Genomic DNA, 17,438 nt, shown 5'->3' with positions numbered 1-17,438 from the left:
CATAGGAAAATAAATGTACCATACAAGTGAAATAGCACAAAGACAAAAAAATAAAAGAAATAAAGAAAACATATTTGAAACAGACCCTACCAATAAAAGTAAAATAAATAAATAAATAAAATTAAATTAAAAAAACAAAAACAAATAAATGAATGAAAAATTAAATAAATAAAAGAAAAAGAAGTCACAGGGTAAGCACTATCATCATAAAAAATCAGCATACAGCATCATTACACCTCCCAATCTATATCACATTATCCTTAAAAAACCTTGCTATTCACATAACATCTCATTCACAAGTGGCATAAACCCCCATGGTCAGACATCATCACAAAGAAAATACCATCCAGGCCTCCAGAAAAGAGATAGAGCACCAAAAGAACAAGAAAAAGAGCCTTAACTGTAATATATCAATGTCAATCAGTTAATCATTCAATATTATGTTTAAGTAAGGGCCGCATACTTTTCAGAATACCTCCAGCTTGTTGTCCAGTTTAAAAATGAGAGAGTTACAGTTTTTGAATGTACGCCTATAACGTGCATCGGAGTAGGCTCAATATCACAATATTTCTTTAACGTGCACAGCTTCTGGTTAAGACACAGGCCACATTGCTGCAACGTCTATGCTTCAGTTCCAGCAGCAGACCTGTGTTGCATGTCTGCCCCTTATCTCTCTCTCCCCCCTGTCGTCTTGCTCTACTGTCAGTATAATAAAGGCTAAAAATATTTAAACATATATATTTTATCCAAAGGGGACTTTCAACTCAACAGAAGAACAGAGCAAGTAAAGACGACCTGCAAAGTTCAGTGTTAGTGTGCTGTCATAGCAGAAAGAGAAATCTAATTCAAACTCATATCAAAATGTGTTTAAGTTGAACTCATGTGACCTGTGTGGATTTATAACCTGTGACCTGCATGTGGTGTGAAGTCTCTCCTGCAACCGGGCCTGAAAGGGAGCATGTGTAATACGTCAGTGGTTTATTGTGTTGTGCTATACATGTATTTAAACATAGTGCCTCTGCTTCAGCTCGAACCGATGTAAGAGCATCATGCTGGTAGTCGACCACAACGCATGTATTTTAAATCTGCAGCAGCAGCTCTGTTCTTGTGAGCAGCATCTCCAGATGCGTGAACAGACAGCAAGGTGGTTTAACTGTCTCACTCTTAGAAATAGATACTGATCATGTGACTGAGCAGCAGAGCCTAGATAAACCACAACCTTTTTAAAAATGCTAACAGAGGGTCAGATAGTAGTGGTGATGAATGTTTACAGAGTCTATAGTACATAAACTGCTTTTAATTATATTTCTTATAACCTCTACCATCTGTTATAATAAATTTGTCACAAAGATACAACACAAGCAGAGCCTAATAAGAAACTTACTCAGACCTTTCTTTTACAGCACAAGTACAAATGAGAACACTGAACTTTGGTTCATTTGTTGATATGTTCCTTAAAAGAAAAATGTTTAAATCTCCATTTTTTTAACTTATCCACTCACCTTGCCTTGTGTACTTTTTTGCTTTTTGTTGTTTAACAATCAACTACAAGTGTAATTTCTTCCTGTGTCTTTGTGATTGTGGCTTTACATGAAAGACCTGGTTCGTTCACACTGAGGTACTGACACTAACACCTGACTTGAACTGTTTTAGTTTTATTTTAAACTGGAACATATTGTTCTATGAAATTGGCGGACATGTCTGGATGTGATGTCCTATCAATATTTTAGAGACATGGACTCATAAACATATTGTGGGAGGCTTATAATCATTATTTATTAAGTTTGTGAGGGTGGATTCTTCACATGGAAAATGTCTCATTTAGCAGAACAAAAGTGATAAGACAGGTCATGTGCTATGTGTTGGAGAATATTACATTTTGCCTCTAAGCTGCACTATGAACTTCGGTTATTACTTTCTTTCTGTTAATGCACTGCTGATATTTAACTATGAAATCATACAACCAAGAGCCTGAAAAAGGTTGTAAAGTTTTCATGACTAGTTTATTTATGATTAAACATACATATATGAATATTGATAATGGAGAGACAACCAGACATCTGAAGTTACTGTATTGTTATTATTAGTAGTTGCTGTAACATCACTGATTGTGACGGTTTGGCCTCCTGAAACTCAAAGACAAAGCGGTGGTACTTGACGGCTCGGGACAAGAACAGGGTGAAAATACAGCAGTAGAGCTTTGAACAGACCGTCTCCTTAGTCCTTCAGTCAGTGTCAGTGGCCTGTAAAAGACACAACATATGCAAACACTTACTAACTTATATTTGGCCTATTAAGGTTTGTCAAAAAGGGCTAAATGGAAGGGCCTATATTAACAGAGTCTACATGAAAGTGATGAGCATTATACTTAATTTGTGGTTGTAACCTTGATGAGTGCAAGAAAATGAACTGCAATTTATAGAGGAAAGCCTCGGCCTCACCTGTAAACGACTACAGAACAGAAAATCCTCTCTTCTGGTGACAGTAACTTGATGTCTGCTTTGGACACATCTGGCTCTGTTTGGGAAAAACACGGTATTCAAAAGCTTTGTATTGTTCTGATTACTTGTGAAGCATTGAAATTACTATGTATTGCTTTTGGCATTTCATGATAACTTTTTATGTATCATTTTTTACAAGTTTTAGTTGTTGTTATGTCTTTGAACTCTCAAAGACTCAATGAGGCAGAAAAAGGTCAAAGGTCTTTACCCAAGCAGGCAAAGGTCTTCGAGAAGCAACCAGTCAGCAAGAGTAAACAGACACAGGAAAGGTAGGAAGAGATTGGAGGACTAGGCAGTACATAAAATAATCAGGCAAAGTGATGAAGGAAAGGGACTTAATAAAGGAATTGGAAGGAAAGGTGTTTAGGAGCAACAGACAGCAAAACAGAGGAGGAAGTGGCTGGATGTGAAGTGAAATCAAAATGTGTGACTGAGAAAAATGGCATGAAAGGATGAATAAATTACATTAATACTAATAACCTAATCTGAAACCAGTCGATGTGACTGTTAAGACTTGTAAAGGTGAAACGAAAAAATAATGATGATGCAAGCAATACAGCTGTAGATTATTTTAAACTGTTCTCTATGTGCATGTCCAATGGATTTTTAGCTTTCCATCTCACAGTCAAACCTTACAATGTAGATGGCTAAATAAACGTATTGAGACAACCTTTGTGTACGTATTTTTTCGTATGGTTTATATCTGAGTGGATCAAGTTACCTGCATCTACACGAAATGAGACACTAGCTTCTACAGACAGATATTAGAGAAGTCTAGAATAGTATAATAGTGGGTCATCACCTACAAACACCAATGTAGCAATTATTCACAATCACTATTGATAAGAGAGAGAAAGCTGCTGAATTAATCTATTTTTCATGTTTATAGCTGTTGAAGTTTAAAAAAAAAATTATTGAAATGTTTTTGTACCTCTGTGTTTCCTACAGAGACACAGTCCCACCACCCACAGCAGCAGAGCCACCAATAAAGCACCGACAACGATCCACAGGAGATGAGGGGAGTCACTGTGGGGACTGTCGGTGGTCTTTTCATCAGGTGCTGGAAAAAGCATTTTTTTTAACATTATGATTCATATTTTCAATTCAGAGAGAAAAACACACCTTAAAAAAGTTTTTTTTTTTAAATTATATTTACTTTGTTCTGAAATTTTCAGCCAACTCTCCGGTGATTCTCCAGCTCCAGAGATGCTGCACTTGTAGAGTCCTTCATCAGACATGGAAACATTTTGGATGATCAAGTTGCCAGTATACCGGGTGCTGAGACGAGATCCATCTTTGTAGAAATCTGCAATGTGATTTGACTGAGTTCTCTTGATTTTACAGTAAAGAATCACGTCTTCTCCCTCCAGCACAGGATGGGCAGGACTCTCCATGATCACAGAACCAGCTGAACAACATGATAAAATGATATTTGATGTTTTTATACTGTAAACATATGTACATATATATACACATATAAAAAATGTCAAGATGTAGACACAAATACTTTGGTTTATCATAAACAGCAATTGTAATTATAATTATTATTAGTAGCAGTTTTGTTAGCATTAGCTTCAAGTAAATGTCTAAATATAGATACAATCACTAACAAAATACATGAGATCATTTTTTGTCATTGTCTGTAAAGAAAAAAAAGTTAATCATACCAGTGACAGAGATATTGACAGCATGACTTTTTCCACCCTCTTCGTCTTCACACCAGTATTCTCCACTGTGTGACTGAAGGATGGGATAAATGGTGCAGGATGATAAGTGGCAGCCAGAAGAGTTTGCTGAGGGGATTTTGTTGAGGTTCGTCTTCAGCCTCCATCCAGTGAAGCCATCATTCTCATCACAATGTACAGACACTTTCTCATATAGAAAGAACTGCAGTCTGTCTGGAACAATACGTGGAAACGCTGCATCTGAGTAAGAGATTTTTTCCAAATTAGTCATTCACGACTTACAAAACTCACAGAGTAATGTAATGATATACTCCATTTCTTTGTTGATATCTTTCCAGAAGGACTTTAACTCTGGATACATTGGCCCAACAGCTAATTAACAATACCCAACTTACCGGCTTTCTGAGCAAAGTAACCGTGATGAACTTGTGCAATCAGTACAACATCTGGAGAGACAAATGAAGACAGCTGATATAAAATATGCTGGCTGTACAAATTAACGGAGGGAAGGTTGACAAACTCAGTACTCACACAGTCTGATGCAGAGAGCTGTAACCTCCATGATGTCTTGCTGCGGACTGTCTGAGTATCAGACTGACATGCAACTAAAACACAATGTAGTTCAGAACCTCCTCTTCCTGAAGTATTTCTGATGTTGATGCAGCAGCAGGTCTGATTCTACAAATATCTATGAGACAGGTTTAATCAACAGAGAGCACAAAGGCTAAAATATTGTAACCCTAGTTCTATAAGCACAGGCAGAGCCCTCTACTGGACTCAATGGGTAATACTCCTTCAATAATGTGGTGGGGACTAATGGCAGCGATGCACCTCTCTGTAATTGGTGTTCCAGATTCATTTAGAAAAAACCTCAATATAACCTTCAGACTTTACAACTTAACAATATCTGGTTGAAATATGAACTGAAGAAATTAATAACAGTTCAAATATCTGTCCTGAATAATTTCCCACACATCAAGTTTGTAAAAAAGCCACAAGCCCAGAATATACAACATTTATTGAACCAACACTCTGTATACCTGAAAGTCCACTGCAGGCGCTGCAGTCAGGTCCAGAAAAAAGGTAAAAACGCAACTTCTGGTCACCTGGAATAAAAGATGTGTTCACATTCACATCCTGTCCATGGTGAGCTAATCATTTAACACCTTGTTCTCCCGTGTCCATACAGCATAAACATCAAAATTACACACTTGCATTGCTGTCCTAAAAGTTAAGCAATAGCCTAACAAGCACAGAAGTATATAGATCAATGAAAACATGGAATTATTTGTGATACTGACTGAATTAACACAGAAATCAACGTTTAAAAAGCAAATATGGAAATACTTATGTTTTGTTGGATGCTGTACATATGGTGATTTGTAGTTTTTGCAGTGTAAGTTTTACTCATACATATTAATATTATCATCTAATATACGTCTTATGTTGTCGAATTGTGTTGACTTTAAGGTTTAATGTATCGTTTTAAATGTGGACATCAGGAAGACTAGGAAGGTGATCCAAACAAATAAACAATTGTATGATTCAAATGTAAAATACATTATAATATATATGTTATACATTATAATATATTATGTGCTTTGCATATTTGTTGTGTTCTTGTATATTTCATCAATCACATTATTGTACAATTATTATAAATTATCCAGGTATATATGGCGTCAGAATTGGGACTTTAAGATTTAGATATATCTGAGTAGAAATTAATATGAATATGACCGGATTTATAAATGTATATATAATTAATATAAATATAAAAATGGGACACACAAATAAATGTATATATGTATATAAATATACATACATTTGTTAATATATTGTCGAGATTTGAGAATAAATATGCTTGACTTTGTGTGTGCAGTCTGGCAGTCTGCATTTGTGTATTCATTGTTCGCATTTGTGGATCTATTTTATGCTCTCGTGTCCATGGCGTCATTTTGACACACTTCTACCGTGCTGCAAGATCCACAAACAAATGCATGCCGATTTGAATGTGAACAAGGGCAAAGCCCTCAATTCACGGAATATCCACCAGATGGCAGTGTGCAGGCCGGGCAATGGCATTCCCATTCAAGCAGTTCAAGACAGAGGCTTTGTCCGAGGGTCCGTAAACACACCTCGAGAAAAGTAGCAACAGCGTATGTGTAGAGTGTAGTTCTCCTCTGTTGAGTGAAAGACGGCAGGGCTTGTGAAGTTGTATATTTTGTTATTTTGGCGTTGGCTACGGCCCACGGTAGCCTGTGTTAGCCTGAAGATTAAAGGACCAGCTAAACCAGCTAACGTCTTGGCGTGTGGTTATTAGAGACGTTACAATATTATTTTTGTTTAATAAAGTGCTGTCCGAAAACGTAGGCTACAGTTACGTCTCAGTGCTATTTCCAAGGCCCTTACACTGGTTATACTGGTTACATGGCCCATATTAACAGCAGCAATGCAAAACAACACAATTTACAAGGAGACATAAAACTAAGACAAGCTAAATGTGACACACATATTGACTTGTAGGCTGCCATGCTTCCACTCATCACATTGACCTCCCTCAATTTGGCTAGATTCAATGCCAACAAACAACAACAAAAAACAACAACCACTTCAACGCCAATTGGGGCATTGCTGCCTAGTGAAGAAATTGCCATTTTTGCTCTGTACACCCCACACCAAAGTGTTATGTTTTTGCTTCCGACATTTCCGACACAGGCTACCGTGGGCCGTAGCCAACGCCAACTACACTAGAACTACATTCTCTACACATACGCTGTTGCTACTTTTCTCGAGGTGTGTTTACGGACCCTCCTGTCTTGAACTGCTTGAATGGGAATGCCATTGGGTTAGGGTTAGGGTTAGGGCACACTGCCATCTGGTGGATATTCCGTGAATTGAGGGCTTTGCCCTTGTTCACATTCAAATCGGCATGCATTTGTTTGTGGATCTTGCAGCACGGTAGAAGTGTGTCAAAATGACGCCATGGACACGAGAGCATAAAATAGATCCACAAATGCGAACAATGAATACACAAATGCAGACTGCCAGACTGCACACACAAAGTCAAGCATATTTATTCTCAAATCTCGACAATATATTAACAAATGTATGTATATTTATATACATATATACATTTATTTGTGTGTCCCATTTTTATATTTATATTAATTATATATACATTTATAAATCCGATCATATATTTATATTAATTATATATACATTTATAAATCCGGTCATATATTTATATTAATTATATATACATTTATAAATCCGGTCATATTCATATTAATTTCTACTCAGATATATCTAAATCTTAAAGTCCCAATTCTGACGCCATAGGTATAACACAGAGAAAATCTTAAACACAAAGGACTGATATCACGTTAAATGTATTCACACAGCACAAAACAATAATCTTACAACAATAACCATTTACAGTTGAACCACAGTCAACCCCCATTTTGGAGTGAATTTCAACCAATCAGCTTTCTTTCAAAACAACATGATCTCATTCTTTTGGCACCTGTTCCTAAGATGCCCCCAACTATACCGTTATCGTTAGCTGTATTTGCTCCATGGTGTGCTTCGGGTCCTTAGGAGCCCTTTGGATTACATCATTCTCAGCCTTGAGATGTGTTTTTTTCACCCAGTGTAACCCAATATTACCCACAGCTGCTTTTTAGCTGTCTCAGCAGATCTACCACAGGTCACTTCAAGTTCAATACTGCCAGGTTACTTTTCTTACTGCATTCTTTTTCTATAGAAGCAATAATAATAATAATAATAATAAAAGTGCAGATTATATTTAATCACATATATCGTGGTTTTCTATAATTGTTCAATCATAAAGTACTTATTCACTCAGTAGTTGCAGAATCACATATACCTCTTTGTTTAACATAATGCCTTCAGATTTGATCATCCTTAGCAAACGATGGTCAACAATCAAGTAACCTTTTAACAGATACAACATTGTTCATTATTGGTAATTATCACCAAAATTTTACACAACACTTTCATAGCATCAAAGATCCTCGTCTGAATCAATCTGAATCTCCTTTAATTTTTCAATTATCTCTTTCTTTTCATTTGTTATTTTCATTTTCCTTTCTGTTTTAGTATTTAAATCACTCTTGTTTCTCTGTAGTGCTTTCTCTGATTTTTGTAAGTCTTTCTGAAGTTCTGCCTTCTTCTCCTCCAGATCATTCTTTGCACATTTTTCTTCTGTTGCTGCTACTTTCTGTGTTTCAGCGTCGTCTTTTTCACTGTTTACTGACTGAAGCTTCTTCTCCACCTCCTCCAACTGTGCTCTGAGTTGGTTTATCTTTTCTTCTTGTATCTTCATATTTGTATTATATCTAGAAATCTTTCCTTCAATGATTTTCTCTTCTCTTTCTTTTTTCTGTAGTTGTTTCGGAAGTTTTTCCCTCTCTTTGTCCATTTCTGTCTCCTTCTCTTTTTCTGCTTTAGTTGTAGAATGTGTTTTCTTTTCTTCATTTTCCTCATTTTTCTTTCCTTCTCCTGCTATGATACCCACTGGTTGTCCGTCTCCATCATTATTTATAGGTTGTTGCTTTGACTGTTTTTGGCATGTTTCTGCTGAACCTGTAGATTCTGCTCCTTTACTTGTTGGTTCAGTCTTTTCTTCTGTCTTGTCCAAACCAGTTTTTATCTTTCCTTCTTTCAGTAGTTGGTCTGTTTCTTGTTTTACTGGAACAGGAAGGTTTGCTTCTTCACTAACAGATTGTTGCAGTGGTCCTTCTTGTGTCTGGACCACAACATTGTTAGTTTCTCTTTGGTGTGTTTCCTTCTCTGTTTCACATTGAAGTTTTGTTTCTTCACTTAAAGAATTCATCTTTTTGTCCTCATTCTTCGCCATCTCTCTTTCTTTCTCTGTTTTTATCAGGGATTCTTTTTCTGGATTGTTACTTGTGGAGTTGCTTATGTCTCTCATTCTCTGTGTTTCTTCATCCTCGTTGTTCTTCTTGTTCTCTGTGTGCAGAAACAATAAACAATGTTTACATTAACTTTTTTGTCTGTGCCCATTCTGAGTTGGTTTCCTGTAAATGTTTGACGCTGCAAAAGCCCAACAGAGGTATGAACAAGAAGAGATTCTGTAACTTTTAAATATAAAGAAAAGTTGAACTACCAAGCTGATAGATTGGATATTGGTTGCAACATCAGGCAACTAAAAGCCAATGTTGAGACGTTTAAAGATGACGTCAGTTTCACATAAAAATATCAACGTCAAGCTGACGTTGTTATTTAGTTGGTTTTAAGTTGTGTTGGCAAGCAACCAATATCCAACGTCTCGTCAACCTCACCTGTTTACGTAAGATATATGTCCATCCAAATCCATATCATAATCAAATGGTAATCCAACGTTGGAGTACAACTTTGTTCTAATGCTGCATTAACATCAGGTGTCAGCTGAGTAACACCATCATTTGGAAATGACACAACAACTTAACCATTTCAATCAAGAAATACATTTTCTGACCATTGAGAAATCTACATTTCAAAACTGAAGATCTCAGGCATATGATCATTAAATAAAGTAAGTATGATATTTCAATACAATAAGAAGTGTGACAGACAGCTTGTCATTTTAAAGAAGTTACAGACTTACTGAGTTTGTTTTGTCTCAATTTCCACACGACAAGAACAACTGCAAGAATAAAGATGATGCCAACAATCACACCAATGATGGTAGGAACAGATGAACTGGATGTAGAACCAGGCAGGTCCAGGACTGGGAAGAAATCATCTGAAATGATAAAACACAGAACAGAAATGTATTTTTATGAGACATACAGATTTATATGCTTTTTAAGCTTAGATTGTTTCAATTTCACTTCTACCTGGAACAATAATGTATGTCTCTCTGGTCTGGTTGATCTTCGTCTGTTGAACTTTACAGGTGAAGTTGTTACTGTGTCTCTTCTCCACAGTCACTCTGCTGCTGACAGTATAGAGGTAATCAGGACCTCTGACTGTCTCTGTAGGTCCAGCAGAGAGGAGGTTTCGCTCACCGTCCAACCAAAACACCTCAGGCTCTGGATACCAGCCTTTAGACTCACACTGTAACACCACTCCTTTTCTGTCTCTGTCAATACCTGCTAAACTGATGAAAGCTGAAGAGACTGCATCTGATACTGAAAACAGAAAAGTTTAGAACAAATGTGTCATTGGAAAAAATACACCTTGGACAAGAAACAGAAATGAATCTTAAAAAATTATAAACAGGGGGATAATCTAATGAAATGAGTCCCCGGCTGTCCAAAACTTAAAGATAAATACGATAAATACAGATTTTCTAATACTGCACCAATCTAAAAATCTGTAAAGTTCTCAGTCTGTCAACAAGACATTAGGACAATGATGATACTATATCTCTGTTTAATGTATCTAACAACTGTTCAGTTTCTTAAATCCTCAGCTGTTTGTTTCAAGTTGCCACCATCCACATTTTATCTGTAACTACTTTGGCTTTTATGGTCAAACACAGCTGATTTCTGAACTCTTGAACTGGACCATTTACATCTAGAAGGATCAAATATCTTACAATAATTTTATTAATAGCGTAATTAGGAATAAAGACATTTATGTAACAATGAATAACACTGACATTCTTGTGATTGTGGTTGTACTGTTGTTGTTCAACAACAATGACTGAAACTGTTCATACCAGAATTTGACACTGGATTCTACTGTGCACCAAATAGTACTATGAACACATACAATATGTTTCTACTTACCAACAACCAAATTAACAGAAGATTGTCTATTTTCATGAATGTAGCATTTATAAGTTCCCTTATCAGACAGTTTCACTTTGGAGAGTTTCAGTGAAATGTTTCCGTGCTTCAGCTCTTCAATGACCAGTGATGTTCTGTCCTTGTAGGATGGATGTTTTGTTTCCACAAGGTCTTGACCTGAACGCACCACATGGACATAACTGGGCTTCAGGTCAGGTCTTGTCCACTCCAATATTTTTGCAGTAACATCCTCTGCAGGTTCCAGATGACATGGCAGAATGATATCATCACCAACTGTTGCCACTATTGGCTGAGATGAACCAATTAACTGAGACTGACCTGGAATAAAACAGACTGATTATTAATTATTGCAATAGGAAGTAACTAAGACTCTGTAAGATCAATGATTTTCATCCGTATTACAACCAGTGTGATCAAGACAAGAATTTACTGTTGAGAAAATCTGCTAAGCTGAAGTGAACAGGAAATTCCAGGTTTTGTTACAGAAGTAAGAAGACCTCATTCAAAATCCCATTAACATTTGAGACTGCTATTAAGTAAGAAAAACTCTGCCTTTAACAGAATATTTCTGTTTATGTGTTTACATAAGGATGGGGATTTAAAAAAAGCAAACATCTGATATAATTGTTTATTCAATATTTGTTTTTAGAATTTTCTCTGATGCATGATGCTAATGCTAAACATGCATGTACATGAATAAATCAAAAGTATGTACCACAACAGGAAAAATTGAGGTGGTCAAGCTCCAGCAGTAATAATGTCAGGTCATAATATCCTGCATGAATGTGATTAGATGTGACTGGTCATGCAGCTGTGACTGAATGTTCACAAAGCTAATGAGAAACAGCTATGGCCAATTAAAGTCAATCAATACACATGCTCTTCAGTGCGCTGCCTCAATTAAAACTATTCTCCATGCAGGCATACAATCAACCTTTTATTTGAAAAACATTTTGAGAAATGGAATGTGAGCAACATAATAGTATATCTGCAAAATGGTCACTGCAGTGTATTTCAATTGTTTGCCCCACTGTATGTGCTTATAAGAACAATAAAGCAAAGAAAAATAAACTATACTTTATTCATCCTGCTCAGAAGACTACTTACATTAAGTACAGCAGCTACATCCACAGTCAAGATAGCCACACATAACATAAAAAAATCCACAGGATAAAAAAGTAACCACTAAACTAGGTGAAACTGTACTAATACAACAAATAAACAAACAAAGCACTTAAAGTTTGTGAAAGATCATCTTGGTCAGTGCTGTCAATACAAGGCGTTAATGGCTTGTTCCTTACCACCCACGCTGTTTTTGTTACTCAAACCTAAAGCAGGGTACGTGGACCTCAATCTCTGGTGCTAAAATCCTGCACTTTGTATGCCCATCAGAACCTTGATCACCCCTTTATGAATTATGTGCAGTACAAGAAAGAAGTACTTCCTTGGCTAGAATAAACATTGCCAGTAAACATAATTCAGGCACCAGTTATGTTTCTTTTGAATTGTAATTTGTAGTATAAAACATAATGTCTAGAGGACAGTGTGGACAGGGCTTTGTAATGGGTAACTTGAGTTCATGGAGTGGCACAGCTAGATTCATCATCTTCAGCAAATCATAATGACCCTATTTACTTGTATGTCAGATGTAAATTAGTGATGATAGATGATGTTTCTGCCATTTGTGCTTTAACTCAACTGATAACTTTATATTGTGTTGATTAAATAGCCAACATGCCAGTTTCCCAAAACACTCACCAACAGTCTTTGAATTTAATAGCTTATATTGATGATTGTGATTTTGTAATAATATTACAAAATCATAAACATAAGCAAAAACGTGTGTGAGTTACCATTAGAAGAGTGCGTTTGCAGAAGATGGAAAACCAAAACAGTGAGGAGTCCGAGCGGGGATTTAAGGGACAGCATCCTGTAGTTCTGAAAATGAAAACCAGAGAGACAGTGTATGAGAAATATGCTAAAATAACTGCTCCAGTCATTCTTTCACAGGCTTAAAGGAGCAGTCATTTAAATTTCACCTCTGTGAAGATTAAAAAGGGAAAAAATGGTGTGTATGGATTCTCCCTATCAGACCATGTACATTGAAAAAAAACTAGCAAACACACACATAACCAAGTTCCTATTAATATGTTATTAAATAACATAATAATATAAAACACATCTTACTGATGTTTATTAAAACATGAACTGTTTATATGCTGAATTAAACAAAGACCTGCACTTGGCAGTCTCCTTCATTACCACTTGTAGTGGCTTTTCTAAATGTAATAGTTATAATTTTATCATCACCTCAATGAAGAACTGATACAATGTATTTAGAAAATGTAATGCTCCCGTGGTAGCTAAAAGGTTTACATGATACTTTAGTTACACTACTGATTACATCATAGCCAATAGCTTTCAGTTAGAATAAATCAGTCTGAACATTTTTGAAAATAGCTGGGAAATTAACTAACATTAGAGTAATTAGCTAACAAGAGGGTGGGATGGCATCTTTAGCGGTACCTGGTCTGTCAGAATGCGACTTAAACATGATGATTTAATTGCAATATATAAAGTACAATTAATTGAATAGAGAAGAGACATTTCCAGTGTTCACATCACTATAAAGGGGCTGTCTGTAAAAACTGGTTGAATTTTAATGAAAATTTTATAGTGTTCTGTCTTGTAATGGCATCTTACTATATTTAATATAACTGTTTTATACTACCTGCTGTGTGATGTTTTATTAGTTCACTAATAGACCACACAGTTAATTTCTGTAAATCATTGATAGTGCCCTGACCTTAATTACCCTGATTTATCAGTGGCCACATTAGATATAGTTTAAACACCAAAGTTCAGCACTGTGCAGCGCTGGGCCACACCCTCACCATCAACAGATTATCTGTGTTTCACTGAGTTTCTTCACAAGAGGCATGCTCTTATACTCAGTTAGAGATGCTGAAAATCTGAATAAAGGCAGCTCTGTCAGATTTGATAGGCTATTGAAATCACCGCTACCCATCTTCAACATCTTCCCTGGCCACGCCCCTCTATATAATTCATTTATTCACAGAGAGAGAGATTTGTGCATATGGTTGTAGTATATTCTTGAATTGTTGACAAATGTATGTAGTTAGCCTTTATATAATTTCCTGAGTGGTCACTTTTAAAGTAAAGTGTACAACTGTCCATTGTAAAAATGAGAAGTAACTCCTTGAATTGTTATTGTGACGGTTTCAGTGGAGCAGTGGTTAATATATTTGGACTACTTACACATTCAGTTGATCTGTTATTGTCTGTCAGACTTTTTCTCTCAGTTTAATTATATCTGACATATTTCCCTTTTAAAATATATTTTTCACCTCCTCATTAGCTTCCATTAGAAGCTGTTGTTTACGTGGTGAGAAGTGTGCAATACATCTTTTTCTGCATCAGTAAACCTGCGATTGACTAAGTGGTCTATTTAAGAAAGCCATGAATGTGCACATATCTGAATTACTTGGCTTGCCCTAGCTGCATATCCTCATCTTGGATTGGCATGCATGCAACAGATTAAGCCAGGATGCCTTTTCTTTTTCAGTTATCCTGGATTTCTTAAGTCTGCTTTTGTGCAGCAGCCCTCTGGTTGCCTTAAAAAGATAAGTTAATTTAACAAGATGCATAGTGAAGTAAATTTTTATTTTAATGTTTGTAAAACAAAAAATAATAAAAATCAATACACTTTTGTTGATGTTACTAGTGATTTTTGTTGTTTTAACTTGGATTTTGTTCAACTTGAATTATCTTGTTGGTATTACTAAAAAACTGAAAAAATGCGAAAAATGCTTTTATATTAAAGACTGGTTTATTTGAAGTAACTATTCATTCATGAACACATTTATTTACATTCAAAAACGTTTCAGCCTACTTTTAGTTGAAACACAATCAAAACAGGTTAATGGTTAATGGTACTTTCACTTTTGTTTCCAGGTTGAGACTTCTCACTGAATTCTTCAATATTCTGACACTGCCAGACTTGTTTAATCTATTAGCCTTCATTAGAGTCCTCTCTATGATACAAAGTCCAGTGTCTTCAATATTTTCAATGTATTTGATAAACTGTTCAATATCCACCGGTGTGATGTTGAAATAAACCCACTTCCTGTTCAAGTAACCCCCACTCAACATTTGAAATACAGTTTATGTACAGTCACAACTCTCTGCCACGCTGACCCACTCTTACTGTCTGTAAGGTGATACAGATTTTTAGATGAAACCTGTAGAAAATGCTAAATTGAATTCAAAAGATGACCTACCAGGTGGTGATTTCTTTGGACTGCAGTTTGTGGTAGTAGTAGTTTCGATTTCCACCGGGTCCGTCAGTGGCGCGGAACGGCTGTGCTACGGTTTAGCTCCGTCCTCTGCCCGGCGTCAACTCACACCGGGAGCGTTAAGGAGCCTTTTGACGGAGCCGTTTCCAACTCGCGACAAGCTCAACAGAGCAGATTGCACTAGACAGGAAGTCAGACACTGAATCGGCATAATAAAACTTCCGTTTTTCAAAATAAAACAATCCGTGCAGCCTCCCGATCGTATTTCAGCAACAAACAGGAATAAACCAGACAGATAAAGACTCCATCTAGCTACGTAGTCTACTGACACATGACATCAGCACAAAAATCAAAGAAAATTACCAAATCAACCAAAATTGAGCAAGTTAACAAAATCGGGCCGTTTAGTTGTGCTGCTACTACAGTAGCTGACGGACCCAGTGGAAATCCCAGGTTTTCTCTTCCTTTACTTGTGCTATTAGTGTAGCCATTCATTGTTTTTGCTGGTATTGTATTGTTGATGATGTTGCAGATGAAATGCATACAGGCTCCTTGACTTCTGCAGCAGGAAAGAAGCCCATTGAACAGTTATCATAAACAGTTCATACTTTCAGCCTCTGCCCAACCATTAACACAAACATCCTGTGTTCACTCACATGTCTCTGTCTGCTGTAACCTCTTTCCTGCAGGATAACTATTCCATGATGTCATGTCTCTAGTACAGTTTCAAGTTCTTGCATTTTTTTCTCCTTTTCTAACCATCACTTTAGAATTAGGGTCACCGTGTGGTGCCAGGTACAATCCCCTGACTACTACTCACGATGACACAGGGAAAATTATGACACCGGTAACTGTAAGGAAAGCCAAAATCTGAGATATAGCCCCAACAAATTTACCGAAGTGTACAGTAAATGATCTGAATCTGAATGTGAATCGGTCAATAGCCAGAAGAAAACCTTGCCCCTCCTGGTTGAGGAATCCATTATCAACCATGTACAAACTGCTAGGACTGAATATCTAAGTGTGGATAACACATCTGTCAGGGAGTTAGCAGAGATGTTGCCAACCATCCTCTCTATGTATCCAAGTGACATCAAAATTATTGCCCACACTGGATCTTTCCACATCATGAGGAGAAAAACTGGCTGTGATTTCCTGAAAAACAATATTTCCCTGCTGTTGGGAAAACTAAGCTACTGTCAGCTACAACATTTACCAGATATGGATCGATACCAACTTTTGATAAAGGAATGTAATGTCTTAGTAGACTCCTTAGCCTGAACATATGGCTCATCAGCCTGGCTCACTAATGGGATAAAGTTACCAGTAAAACAACTTCAAGATCTTTTGGAACTGTAAAGACTGCTTTAAATCTGATGGAGTGTATTCACACTTCACTAGATCCAGACTCTTTGGCACTAATCTGCGTCATGCCCTTGACACACAACACACAAACCAATGAGAGTGATAAGAGTTTGGATGAGCAGAAAGCCTGCAAGCGCAAAATGAAAATTGATCCCATGGAATTAGAGGTTATAGTGGAAGAGGTTAACAAACACAATAAATTACAGCAAACAAAAAATATTACCAGGAAAACCTGCTATATGGGAGAGTATTTGTGACAAAGTCAATGCTGACTTTCCAAAAATATTAACTCAAGTGGAAAAAAACCGAGAAAGACAGCATGGAGTTTACAGCACTGTGCTTCAGACTATGTGATTACTGAGTCTAAGGTTTCTCTGTTTCCTTTCAAGTTTGACATATTATTTTACAGTCAATGAGTTTATGGCTGATATGACTTGTTTCCTTTTGTCTATCCAGTGATTCTTGTTTTAATTATGCTGGGTGCACATGTTCAGAGCAATAGTAAGTTAAGTTTCACTTAATCAATCCTAAAGATATTTCTCTCCACATCCATACTGATAACACAGGTTAATCTAAGGCATGATATTGTTTAAATTCTTAAATGTTTTTATGCATGAATGAATCTAAATGACAATTTTCTTGATTTCTGTTTCAAAATAATGCCCACATATAAGGAATATCAGAGTGGGCCTGACTACGTTCAAACTGTATTATCCAATTGTGTTGACTTTAAGGTTTATGGTTTTAAATGTGGACATCAGGAAGACTAGGAAGGTGATCCAAACAAAT

At 36.5% G+C, this 17,438-nt stretch overlaps 2 protein-coding genes across 2 annotated transcripts; both read right to left on the bottom strand.

Moving 5' to 3' along the window:
- Positions 1 to 2,061: 2,061 nt before the first annotated feature.
- Positions 2,062 to 5,288, bottom strand: LOC128384113 (low affinity immunoglobulin gamma Fc region receptor III-like). The gene is made up of 8 exons (XM_053343694.1): positions 5,227 to 5,288; positions 4,718 to 4,864; positions 4,582 to 4,632; positions 4,169 to 4,426; positions 3,658 to 3,909; positions 3,433 to 3,561; positions 2,442 to 2,517; positions 2,062 to 2,243 (listed from the first exon to the last, which is right to left on the bottom strand). Exons 2-8 carry the CDS (start codon positions 4,746 to 4,748, stop codon positions 2,102 to 2,104), a joined length of 939 nt encoding a protein of 312 aa, XP_053199669.1. The 5' UTR covers positions 4,749 to 4,864; positions 5,227 to 5,288; the 3' UTR covers positions 2,062 to 2,101.
- Positions 5,289 to 8,213: 2,925 nt separating this feature from the next.
- On the bottom strand, positions 8,214 to 16,716 carry LOC128383601 (butyrophilin subfamily 2 member A1-like). Its single transcript, XM_053343198.1, has 6 exons — positions 16,678 to 16,716; positions 12,822 to 12,906; positions 10,948 to 11,286; positions 10,051 to 10,344; positions 9,819 to 9,956; positions 8,214 to 9,181 (listed from the first exon to the last, which is right to left on the bottom strand). Exons 1-6 carry the CDS (start codon positions 16,714 to 16,716, stop codon positions 8,214 to 8,216), a joined length of 1,863 nt encoding a protein of 620 aa, XP_053199173.1.
- Between the last annotated feature and the right edge of the window lie 722 nt (positions 16,717 to 17,438).

Source organism: Scomber japonicus, chromosome 22, assembly GCF_027409825.1.
Source record: "Scomber japonicus isolate fScoJap1 chromosome 22, fScoJap1.pri, whole genome shotgun sequence".
NCBI classification, from domain to species: Eukaryota; Metazoa; Chordata; class Actinopteri; order Scombriformes; family Scombridae; genus Scomber; species Scomber japonicus.
Note: the sequence above shows the minus strand (reverse complement) of the source record. Positions and strands in the feature narration are given on the sequence as shown.